At 51.3% G+C, this 12,701-nt stretch overlaps 1 protein-coding gene across 10 annotated transcripts in view; it reads right to left on the reverse strand.

The window, feature by feature from the left end:
- FAM168A (family with sequence similarity 168 member A) overlaps positions 1 to 12,701 on the reverse strand; it is a 222,389-nt gene continuing 209,688 nt past the window's right edge. For all 10 annotated transcript variants that reach the window (XM_054188920.1, XM_054188915.1, XM_054188912.1 and 7 more), the window contains 4 exons: positions 11,753 to 11,895; positions 8,697 to 8,871; positions 6,684 to 6,814; positions 1 to 4,824 (listed from right to left, as the gene is read on the reverse strand). In XM_054188920.1, coding sequence (XP_054044895.1) covers positions 6,702 to 6,814; positions 8,697 to 8,871; positions 11,753 to 11,895 — 431 coding nt within the window. In that variant the 3' untranslated portion in view covers positions 1 to 4,824; positions 6,684 to 6,701. The remainder of the gene's footprint in view (positions 4,825 to 6,683; positions 6,815 to 8,696; positions 8,872 to 11,752; positions 11,896 to 12,701) is intronic.

Genomic DNA, 12,701 nt, shown 5'->3' on the forward strand with positions numbered 1-12,701 from the left:
CCACCTCAGTCCCAGCCCTTGCAGGAAGATGCAGCCTTGCTGCAAGTGGCCGCGTTGCAACAGGATTTTTTTTCCCTACAAACAGCACAAGTGAGCATTTCCAACCGGGAATTGCTGCCGCTCAACCACATATTTTTGCTATTCCTGCTTTGCAAATATCCCTGTAACAGGTTATTTTACCCGGTTACTAAGGAATCTGTAAGTGCCACGGTGCAACACACCAGAAAAACACCTTTTCCAAGCTCTCCTTCCTCCCAAGCTCCATAACAAGGCTTTATTTTCCATTTTCTCCCTATGGGAATGCCAGCACACAGCAGAGAAAATAGCCAGAGCCTGATCCTGCCGACAGCCCAGCGCTGATGGCAAAGCAAAGGGAAGATGGGCAGAGGGTCACCACGTTTTGGGGATGATAGATGCTCAGAGGGCCTGAAAAAATTGACAATTAAAAAAAAAAAAAAAAAACCAACCCCAAAACCTGGATTTATGGGAATCCAGCGGCTCTTATTGCTATTGTCGGGTGGTTGGGTTTTCCTATCAAAAATAAACCCCCAAATGTGGTTTTTCTCCCGGTCTCACACCCTCCGGCCGGGTACCACATCATCCCATATCCCCTGCGGGGCTGCATCCGCCGGGATGCAGGAGGGGAGGGAGGGGATGGCAGAGAGGAGGGAGTCTCTCCGGGAAGGACCGGATTCAGCAGGACGGCTGGGCGAAAAACCTGATACCCTGAAAACATCCATCATTAAAACAAGCCCCCCCCCCCCGCCCCTGAAATAACACTTTGTGGTAATTACATCTTGAAACTGCAAAAAGCTGGACTGGGTTATTATCATTCCTAAAAATACCGGAGCAAATCCTCGCCCGGAGGCTTCAGCCGCTTGGAGGCGTGATGGGGACAGGCTCCAAGGGGCTCATGTGGATTGGGGGGCCGCCACCACTATTAATATGCCTTCCCTCCCCCCCCTCAAATCTCATGTTTTAAAGCAAAGGTAACAGCAGGGACGAGTTAATGGCCGTAACAGCGGTTTGAGAGTTATTTTCCTTCCTCTTTAGCTGGAATTTTAATCTCAGAGACACTGGTGCCGCCCTGCTAAGGATGGTTTAACCCTTCCTGCTCTTCCCTGCTAACGCCCCGTGGGATCCTTCACCGCGGGAAACCCTTTTCCTTCACTAACGTGGGCAAAGCTTTGTTGGAATGAAATATTTGAGAAACTGGTGGCTCTCATCAGTGTGCCCCCCAACCAAGGGAGTCCCCCACTGGGCTGCGACCGCGCTAGAATCTTCACTTAAGCCACGACTTGCCCAAGGAAAGGGCTTGGGATCATGGGAGCTTTCCCCCCATCCTTCTATCTAGCTGAAAAACCACGTCCCTCCATGGGGAAGGGGACAGGGCTGCAGGTCACCTCTGACATGAGCCAGGGGGCATCGAGCTACGTGGTGGCAGGGAGTATCTCCCCACCACCACGGCCCCATGAAGCTACCTTGGGAAGGAGCTACCCAAGCCTGGAGCCATGTGGTGGCCCTGGAGCCATGCAGTGGTCCAAGCCTAAACCCAACACCAGTGGCCAAATGTGCTCATCAAAGCCTCTCACCCAACAGACGGCGACTATTTCACCTCTTCACACCCTGGTTGAGTTAATGAGTACTTCTGCCTGGGCATAACGGGATGAGGAACATCGGATCTACTACTAATCCAAACGAAGGAATTAAAAGTAAACCGCCCCACGTCACGTTTCATTAGCGATAACACTGGGTGATCCTCCGTGCTCAGCTCCTGGAGCTTTCTACCCCACCTTTAGTGTTTTCTTTCCTTTCCGGAGAAAGCCTAGCATCTCCTTCCTAGCCATGGGCCAAAATTTTAGCAATCGTTCCTAATGCAGTTAAGGGTGAAGGGTGCCTAGGCCAGTGGTAGGACGGTGTCTGCTGGCGGAGCTCTGCTGGGAAAGGTCCTCCTCTGCAGAGCCCGGGCTGTGATAATGAAGCTTGCTGGACCCTGCAAGTCGTAGTGCCTTTACATTAGAGCTTACTCTATTCTATTTGTTTTAATGCTGATACGTAACGTGAAGTCAACAGTGAGAGCAAAAAAAGGATATTTGAGAGGTCTTCAAATCCTGTGCTTTATTGGGCATTTTGGTTTTTTTTTGGCCCAGGCTTAACTGTAGCTTGCTACAAACAGGGGAGGGATGATGTAGCATCGTTATTTCCAAACGTCTCTTTACATGCTAACCCTTGGCTTTGCCAAGTTCGATGGGGCAACCCTCTGATTATTTCGTCTTTTTCTTTTTTTTCTTCTCTTTTTCTTTTATACGAACTCAAAGTGCAAGCCAAAGTACTACACGGGAGAAATCCACCTTCCCCACCCCACAGCACTGGTGTTCGGTCTTCACCCACTTTGTTCCCCATGAGGTTAGGAAGGTCAACCAGAGCTTTGCTAGATGTCCTTTAAAACCAGCAGAACCAACAAAACGACCCTGAAACAGAAGCGTTGGTGCCAACACCTGACCTGACAAACAACCTGGGACCAATCAGCGGTCGAAAAAGTCCTCTTGGGACCCTAAGCTTGTTTCTCCCCATCTGGACCATGCTCATGGGAAGGAGCTCCAGTAGCTCCTCCCAATGTCAGCAGAAGGCAAGCTGGGAGACATCACCAAGAGCAAGGTCTCACCCAGGTGCCAACAACCTGTCACCTTGATCTTCTGAAAGACCCTCCTGTCTGACCTCTACAGGAGGTGTCAAGGTGTCCTGGTCAAGGTGACCCTCCAGAGTTGGTCCTCACTGTCCTCACCTCCATCTGGAGAGGTGATCCAGGCATGACCAAAGCAGGGCAACAAGCAGAGACATCTGGGCGTTGACTCAGCACCACACATGGGTTGGAAATCCACACCAAGCAGCACCAGGAGGGACTCCCACCCACACGTCTCCTAACCTGACCTCTTTAAAGGCTCTGGATTTGGCCCGCTGTGATGACCTCGGAGCCCAGGAGACATGAGAGTTGCAAACATCTCTGTGTGAATGCAACTCCTTTGGCACGCTTGAGGGAAAAATCGAAACCCAACGATGTTTTTTCTCTTAGGGAAAAAAAAAAAGAAGAAGAAAAAAACCTTGTTTCTATGCTGGATTTAGGGATAAGGACTTTAAAATAACTCAAACTGGCCGCAAGCGTTGTCTGTCAATATGAACACTCTCATTGCTGCCCTTGAGACAACTTATTGCTCTACCTGGACACCCCGAGGTGGGATGTCACTGGCTGTGGTTGGCTTCACGTCCTCAAAACGTCCCAAAAACCCCCGAAACAACCCCAAAACCCACAGCCTCTGCATGCCCATTGTCTCCCAGACTGGTCCACGTCAACCGTGGATCACCTTCCTTGCTCTTGTCTTTTCTCAGGTGCCTTCCACGAGGAAGGTGACATGTTTATTGCTATTGCTTCCTCTTCCCCCTGCTTCTCCATGCTCACCAAGCAGAGCAGCTGGACATCATCCCCCTCTCCAGCCTTCCTCTACATTTCCAGGATTTGTGCCTGGATGAACGTTTCTCCTGAGCCTCCAAGCCCGCTGTAACCCAAAGAACGGAGCGCCACCTTAATCACCATGCAGGCATCATGGTTTGGTCTCAGCCCTGCTGATGATGTGGGTGCAAGGTGAAGCCACCTGTCCTTCCCCCTCGTCCTGCCTCAGAGACTCTTCTCCATCAACCAGCCGCCCTCTTTCCCCACACCACCAGACTCTGGAGAAGCTCTTCAGAACAACCCCTGGACCTGGAGAAGCTCTTCAGATCAACTCTTGGACCTGGAGAAGCTCTTCAGACCAATCCTTGGACCTGGAGAAGCTTTTCAGACTAACCCCTGGACCTGGAGAAGCTCTTCAGACCAACCCTTGGACATCTCCTTGCTTTCTTCACCAGCCGCCCAGCACATCTCTGCCTGCAAACGGTTGCATGCAAGGAAGGAGCTGCCTTCTCCCTCGCACAGCCCCAGGACGTGGCTGACGGGGAGCATATCGTTTTCCCAAAAGGTGCGAGATGCTACCAGGGCACGCGTCTCTCCGCTGCTCTCTTCCCATCACGCAACGTCCGTTTGCCCAGTTGGAAAAAGCAGACCAAAGACCCGATGGTGACCAGTCCTCCTACTTCCTAAGACAAGTGTGTTACGTCGCTAATTATATTTATATTCTCTTACTCCTACAAAAGAAGGGATGAGTTCAGAATTCCACTGCAGATAATGCATGTATAATCTATCACGACAGCTATCTGGAAGACACCAATTTTCTTGTAATATGTTATGGAAGATTAAATAATTTATATTATCCAACTAAAAATACCCAAACCAAATTGGAATAAGCCTGCCTACCAGCGCTGTGCTTTTCACATAGTACCCTGAACATCGACCACTCTTACTAGCCAAAGAAAATCTAGGCTCTCGTCAACAACAACGACAACAGAAAAAAATAACGAAAAGAACCCAAACGAACAAGAAGTGGGGGATCTTTGCACCACTCAGCTGGGCAATGCTGGAAAAGTGAATATTCTGAGCTTTCAAATGATAGGACCAAAGAGAGAACTTTACTATTGCTCAGTGTCAGTATGTGTGTTACACAATTTATGTGGGTTGGGGAGGAGGAAGGAGGAGAGGAAAAAAAAAAAAAAAAAAAGAGGCAGAAGATTAGAAAAAGCAGCTTTTACAAAAACCACTAAAGAATGCATAAAGTGACCCTTGCACTTTTTTTTTTTTTCTTTTGTTCTTGCAAACAGACGAGGTGCTGCAGTACAGCCGCCACAGCACCGATGTAAGACTTGTGTAGTTGCATACAATGTTTGACTCCGGATCTGGAAGAGAGCATAGAGATTAAAAATAAGGTGTTAGAAGCAAGCGGCGCAGGATCAGACCGGGCTGTTCTCTCCTCTGCGCCACGTATAGTCGATGTATACGGGATTAAACCATCCCTCACACTGCTCTATGGGCAATTGAGAAGTTCAACACGAGCAGGCGATGAGCGTTGGCAGCCCAGAAACGCCCCCGCAGCCTGGGCTGCATCCCCAGCAGCGTGGGCAGCAGGACGAGGGGGGGGATTCTGCCCCTCTGCTCCGCTCGGGGGAGACCCCACCTGGAGCATTGCATCCAGCTCTGGAGTCCTCAGCACAAGAAGGACATGGACCTTTTGGAGCAGGGCCAGAGGAGGCCCCAGAGATGCTGGGAGGGCTGGAGCCCCTCTGCTGTGAGGACGGGCTGAGAGAGCTGGGGGGGTTCAGCCTGGAGAAGAGAAGGCTCCAAGGAGACCTTATAGCAGCCTTCCAGTCCCTAAAGGGGCCTACAGGAAGGATGGGGAGGGACTCTTTATCTGGGAGTGTAATGATAGGACACGGGATAACGACCTCAAACTGCAAGAGAGGAGATTTAGATTGGATCTCAGGCAGAAATTCTTGGCTGTGAGGGTGGTGAGCCCCTGGCCCAGGTTGCCCAGAGAAGCTGTGGCTGCCCCATCCCTGGAGGGGTTCAAGGCCAGGTTGGACGGGGCTTGGAGCAACCTGGTCTGGTGGGAGGTGTCCCTGCCCAGGGCAGGGGGGTGGAACTGGATGATCTTCAGAGTCCCTTCCAACCCGAAGCATTCTGTGATTCTGTGCAATTTCTTGGGCACAGAGCTGAGAAAACAGCAGCTCGCCGGTGATATCCAATCCGACAGGATTAAAAATATGCAGATGGGATGCTCTCTACTAATTGCACAACAATTTGTCATGGGCAAGATTAGCCCAGCATCATGTATGCAGCAAGGAGAGATTTCAGATAACCCCCCGGGCTGGATGGGATCTCGGCTGCCTCCCCGTGCAGCGTCGTGTGTTCCCATCAGCCGCGCTGCCCGTTAATTGGGCATGATGGACCAAGGGCTCCAGCAAGACACGGAGGGCGTTTAAACAACCAGCTGGGATTTCTGGGATTCTGAGCAGGACACGAACCTGCAGGCAGTTGCAGGCATCTGCACGCAACCCCGGAGCTAATGAACAGTATGATCTCCCAGCACGTTTTAGCAGGAAAAAAAAAATATATTCAAGTGACATGAAAGCTGGGGAGGGACTCTTGATCGGGGAGTGGAACCACAGGACAAGGGATAATGGTTTTAAACTGGAAGAGGGGAGGTTTAGATGAGATCTCGGGCAGAAATTCTTTGCTGTGAGGGGGGTGAGCCCCTGGCCCAGGTTGCCCAGAGAAGCTGTGGCTGCCCCATCCCTGGAGGGGTTCAAGGCCAGGTTGGCCGGGGCTTGGAGCAAGCTGGGCTGGTGGGAGGTGTCCCTGCCCAGGGCAGAGGGTGGGACTGGATGGTCTTTAAGGTCCCTTCCAACCTGAACCATTCCCTGTGATTCTATGAAAGAGTGTGATGCATCCAAAACCTTCAAGCATGAAAACTTCTACTCTCCAGTGTCCGACTGCACTCCGAGTGACTTGAAGCCACTGAGGTCACCGGTGAAGCCTTGCATGCACTGAGAAGCAAGATGTAAGGTCAAGGGATGCCGCGCTCTGCTAACGCCCTCCGTAGCCCCAGGACAGCAGGCCATGCCAAATGGCTCCCGCGGAGTCAAAACATCGCCCGGACAAAGGGATTCAGCAGCTTTGGAGGAAGGAGAGAAGCGATGGCGGCGCTCGGTGGCTAATTGACAAGGGCAAGAGCAGGACCCGCAAAGGCAGCACTTACATGAATTGGCCAGTGGGTTTACCAGTGTGGAGGTACGTAGCTGTAGGTGGGGGTTCCTTGAGCCCTGTACGTTGGCACGGAAACTGGATGTGCTCCGATGGCGGTGTGTTGTGGGGTGGTCAACAAGGTTCCTGCAACGGCACGGAGAAATATTTAGCAAGGAGGAGAGCTTCAGGGGAGCGGTACCCCTAGGGTTTGGTGCTGCAGACCGCATCCGAGGGGCAGGCACAGCATCAGCTGCCTTTTTTGTCTTCTTCAATTCTCCCAAATATTATTCTGCCCGTGAGACCTGGATCGAAGGCGTTTGACTCATGCGATTCCATGAACGGAATAAACCCACCTGAAGCTCCAGCATCTTTTCCATGCTATTTTCTGCCCTCAACTCACCTTTTTCCCATTTTCCTTGTCCCTAAAGACGAGCAGCAGAACCAGCAGCAGAACCAGCCACTAACCTGCTGACATCTTCCACCTGCTGAAGGCACCGGGCGAAATTGCAGCAGCAGATCACTGCAGCGATCTGAAACATTTAAGGACCAAACTGGAAGGGATGAGGGTTGCAAAAGGAGATGAGAAAAAAACCCAGACCACGCCGGGAAAATTAAGATGAGCTTTGCTGCTCCTCTCCCGAGGGCAGCGGAGCTCTTTTGCTTCATTTAAACCCGCCGAGAGCCTTGGGATGCAGCAGAAGGAGTGATCCTCTCCCGGCCACGAAGCAGCGGGACTTGCCCGGTGCAGCTTCTTTTCTTTTCGTCTGCAGCTGATACGCAGAGGGATTTTAGGCGAGGATTTGCACGGTGCCTTCAGCAGACGTGGGGAGGGAGAATACAGCCCCAAACCACTCTGTTCTGAGCACAACTGGGCGCTCAGAGCAACTGTACGCTGAATTTCTGGGTATCTCCCTACAAATGCTACTAACTAAATTTTAAGATATCCCACGTGCATTAATTACATCTCTCCACTTCTCAGTATAAGCAACAGTAAATCTCTCACTGAGTGGTTCTTGTCATACCCAGGCTGTAATATCTCCGCTTGTAACAGGCACTGCGAACCATAACAGAGTCTTATTTCACAGCTAACGCAGATGCATTTCTTGGCATAATTCAACCCACGATCCTAAGAATTGTTAATGAGAGAAATAGAGGCTTTGGAAAAAATACAACCCGCCCATATCCTTACTTAATGTGCTTTCGTTTAATAGCAGCATGAAGCCTTCCCGCACAAAAAATGCAGAGGATTTGGGATACATAAACCAAAGTTAATGTTCATTTGGCCCAATATATGCAGTAAGACCATAAGTATCCTAGAAAAGGAATTTGAGGGTAGAAACACAAGAGTAGTTGAAGAACAAATTTGGGTATTCCTCTACTTAGGAATAACTTAGGACAAGAGGAAACGGCCTCAAGTTGCGCCAGGGGAGGTTTAGATTAGGTATTAGGAAAAATTTCTACATCAAAAGGGTTGTCAAGCATTGGACCAGGCTGCCCAGGGCAGTGGTGGAGTCGCCATCCCCGGAGGGATTTACAAGCCGGGCAGACGTGGTGCTGAGGGACATGGGGTAGTGGTGGCTTTGTCAGTGTTGGACTGGACAGATGGCTGGACTCGACGATCCAAAAGGTCTCTTCCAACCTAGGCAGTTTTATGATTCTGTGATTCTACTTACAGAACAGGCAGAGGAAAATAATATATTTAAGGAATATATTTAAGGGTGTAAGTGTATCCCTTTAGAGTGAGCCAAACAAAAGGTCTCCTCTGCTACCTTAAAAACTGAGTTAGATCAGTATCAGGAGCAAATTAATTGACTTTTTTTTTGCCTGCAAAGGGTGGTAAGCAGCCAGCAAAACCAGCAGGAGAAACTGCAATTAGCTGTGTGCGTGGCAATTCTGCAAGCTGCAAGGACGTGGGATGCACAGAGGGCTTTTCATCCAGGACACATCTCCTGCTCAGGCGATTTGGATACGTCCCAGCCAAGAGATGAAACTGGGGCTCAGACCACGGCAAGGTTTTCCTTCTTACCTGCTGACATTGCCATGGTGGTCCCAGCGACCATCCCCATGGCCACACCGTTGGTCCTGGGCGCAGCGACCGGGGCCGGATAGATGGCCGATGGGATGCTGTTGGGCTGAACCACGGTGGTGTGATGGATAACGTGAGGCTGGGCCGCGTACACTGGCTGGGTATAATAAGCTCCCTGTTTGAGAAAGAGAAAATAAAACCCATCATTGTCTTTGTCATTCGATTGAAAGCACAAGCCCAAGCAGTGACTTGAAGCCTGGTATTTTATTTCGAGGCCATCACCAGCTCTGCGTGCAGGGGGTGTCAGCGCGGTGACACAGACCGTGCTGTCAGCAAGGAGTTAGAGCAGCTGCGGCTGCAGATCCTGCTACGGAGAGAGCAGTGATGCTCTTGGGGACGGTCCTGCACAGCCCCACACCTACCCCCCACACCAGATGGGACACAGGAGGTTCCCAAACCCAGCCTGCATCAGGAGCCCGGAGCAGCTCTGCTGTGACAGTCCTTCACTTGGAGATTTCAAGCCCTCAGCTCCTCCAGATGTGTTGCAGAATCAATATTAAGACACGCAGGTGTCACATGTAGCTGCTGGTACAAAGAGCTGCCCATGGGACATCATTCCAAGTCATATGAGGAGAGGCTCCAAGTCATATGAGGAGAGGCTCCAAGTCATATGAGAGGCTGAGGGAGCTGGGCATGTTCAGTTTGGAGAAGAGGAGGCTGAGGGGAGACCTCATTGCCCTCCACAAGTCCCTGAAAGGAGGTTGGAGAGAGGTGGGTGTTGGCCTCTTCTCCCAGGTGAATAATGACAGGACCAGAGGAAATGGTCTGAAGCTGCGGCAGGGGAGGTTTAGATTAGACATTAGGAAGAATTACTTTACTGAAAGAGTGGTCAGGCACTGGAACAGCCTGCCCAGGGAGGTGGTGGAGTCACCATCCCTAGAGGTGTTTAAGAAACGTCTAAATGTGGCACTTCAGGGCATGCTCTAGTGGTAGAGATTGTAGGGGTTTGGGGTTTTTGGGTGTGTGTATGGTTGGACTCGATGATCTCAAAGGTCCTTTCCAACCATGAAGATTCTATGATTCTGTGATTCAAGCGCTGCCAAAGGGCTGGTCCTTCCCATGAGCAAACTCCTGTGCCTGAAGATCTGGACAAGCAAGGATGAAGCTGAACTGGGGACATGTGGGATGGTCCCCGGGATGGACACAGGCAACAGGACTGGGAGGAGGATCAGTGTCATGGGTCGGAGAGTCAGCTTGTCAAGGACAAACCGTGCTACCTTCATTTGGTGGGATGAAATGGGGCCTGGACGCAAAAACCTTCAGCTGTCAGCAGAAAATGAACAAGAGATGGAAGAAAAGGAGAAGCCATGGCTTTCGGCTGATCCCAAGGCGGTTGCCTGGGTCCGGGACGCATGTCATCTTCTTGGGTTTCCAATGGGAGACAGAGGGGCTGTGAAATCCAGGCTGCCGAGACCCATGGGGTTTTTAAAAAAGGGCGGAAGGATGGCTGGGAATAAAAGAAAGGAGCCAACAGAAAAAGGTCCACATCCAAAATAATGAAGGGCCTGAAACATGAGAAGCGCAAGGGAGGGAACTGCTGTTCCCAGGACAGGAAGGGACATCGCCAGTACCTGCAAAGCAGGGATGGTCAGAAAGGTTAGAGGATTTAAAACAACAAAGGGAGATTGTATCGCGTGTTAGTGCAAGCCATTAGAGAACCTCTGAAGGTATGGGTTAAGGGGAGAAGGAGATGCAGGGGAACTATTAAATTACTTCTTTCTTTCAGGAGCTGCAAAGGTTGATAGGACAAATTGCAGATGCTGAAAGGCATTTCCTTGGGGAAGAAGAAGGACATGCTAAGATAAATTAGGCTCATGAAGAAAAGGTGACTGAGAAATCAGCTGTGGAGAAGGAACATCCCAGGCGGTGAGCGCTGCAAGCACAACGTGCTGAAAGGACCTACCAAAGCACCTCCTTCTCGACGTCATTCCCTTCCACGCTGTTGAAGCTCTTATTTGCCAGTCCTTGGGAAGCAGAGATGGAGAAACAGCATCTGCAAGCCCTGCTCCATCTCAGGCTTGCTGGTAGGCACTGGTAGTGGATGCCAACCTCCCGCTGCAGCCGGGATCGGAGAGGAACTAGTAGGCAGGGATGGGTTTGGTCCCCAGCAGTTTGAGTTAATGGAAGGAGAGGTGACAGTGGACAAAACTGGCAAGAGGAGATGCTCCAGTCTCAGCAAGGCATGGAGAAACCACCCCATGAGGTTGTAGGAACTGCAGAAGTTATTTGACATTAAAGAGGAGGGGGAAAGCTAGGGAAGCTGTAGGGCTAGATTTGTCTGAGGAGCTCGCGATCTTCACTGGGAAGGGGCATCAAGGTGACTTTCAGAGGACATCTGCCCTAAATTGCATCCCTGTGGAGGATCTTGGCCGCAGCAAATAGCTGGAGGCGGTGGCAATGCAGAAGCAGAGAAGATGGTACTTGAAATCCATCCAGGTGCTCGGGGAGGAGCTCCTCCATGAGGACACGGATCTGGGTCATGCCTGAAGTAGCTTGTACTGGTGAAGATGACACAGCAGCTTTCCCATGTGAGGTGGCAGGAGGGTGATGCAAGTTGAGTGAGATGCCAACAGCCACCAGCAAGTCGACCTTGTGGTGCCCCAAACTTATCTGTGGCCCTGGGGAAGAGCAACGTTGAGAGCTGAGGAGGGTGGGGAGAGGTGGGTGCAGGGACCATCCTGGAGCCAGTGAGCCCTAGCAGTCAGGTGTGTGATTTTGGAGGAAGGGACCCATTTCCCAACCTGGCCGAGGTACAAGATGCCACTGCGTTGACTCCGCTGCACACCGACAAGTGTGCAAGACCACATCTCATCCAGAGGATCCAATGGAGGAGGCAGGAGACCCCAGCATCCCAGAGACCCACCAAGCCCCACCATGTGCACCTCCATCCCACCAGGACATGGGTGCTTAGCCCCTGACGGCCAAGGAACCTCAGCTGCATCTACATGCCGTTGAGCGAGGCAGTGAGCTGCAGCGGTGGCCGGCGAGGTACCTACCTGGGTGTACAGGTTCTGCTGTGGATAGGCACTTCTGATGGGGTACATAGCAGTTTGGTACGGATTTGGAGACGGCGAGTAGGGAGGAGGTGCGTTGTTACTCTGGGTTGGTGGGACCTTGTAGGGAGTCCCCGCAGTGTACCCTGGTGAAGACAAGAGTAGTCCAAGTTAGGGTGAGCGTTTAGAGCTGCAGAGCTGGTCCATCCAGCACACGAGCAACCCAAGCTGCCGTTCATGGTGCGCCAGCTGCTCGCTGAGCATCACTCAGCATGGACGAGATGTACCAAGATGAACCAGCATCTACTGACGTCCCAGGAAGCCCACCAAGCCAAGACATGAAGGTCCAGCATCCAGCCCCTGGCTAATTGATCACATCGGCCGGGCCTGCATTCTCCACCCAGCCCAGCAGCAGCTCTTTCCACGCTGCCTACACCGGGCCAAAGAGCTGATGAACATTCCCAATGGTCAAAGCATGACTTGATGGGACTCAACCAGCACTTAAATCACCTAAGACAGCACTATCCCCACACCTACTTACCCATCTCTACACATCTACTTGTAGAGAATAATGTTTTTCCTTCTCTCCTCCCCACATTTTTGTCCTTTCACCCTTTTTTGCTCAGGGTGTGATGAGCAAAACCGGAATTTAATTGCTGGGGGATCTAATTTCACGACACCGTATTGCTGTCCCCTGCCTATATCCCCAGGCAATGACCAGAAAAGCAGCAACACCGATGGTTCAAACCTTCATATTAAGAGGTGAAAATGACGGATGTCTTGAAGTGTGTCATCAAGGTGGACAGTGCCGAGCAGTTTCACCTCCTGCAAAGGAGGGTGGTGACCATCAGCTCGCCTTGCAGGTGGGAGAGGCAACTCCACACGATGCTCAAGCACCTTTATACCTGTCCCGTTTGCTGCAGGCTATTTGCATTAGCGACAAAAGCGGGAA

The sequence above is a fragment of the Rissa tridactyla genome, chromosome 1, assembly GCF_028500815.1.
Source record: "Rissa tridactyla isolate bRisTri1 chromosome 1, bRisTri1.patW.cur.20221130, whole genome shotgun sequence".
NCBI lineage: Eukaryota > Metazoa > Chordata > Aves > Charadriiformes > Laridae > Rissa > Rissa tridactyla.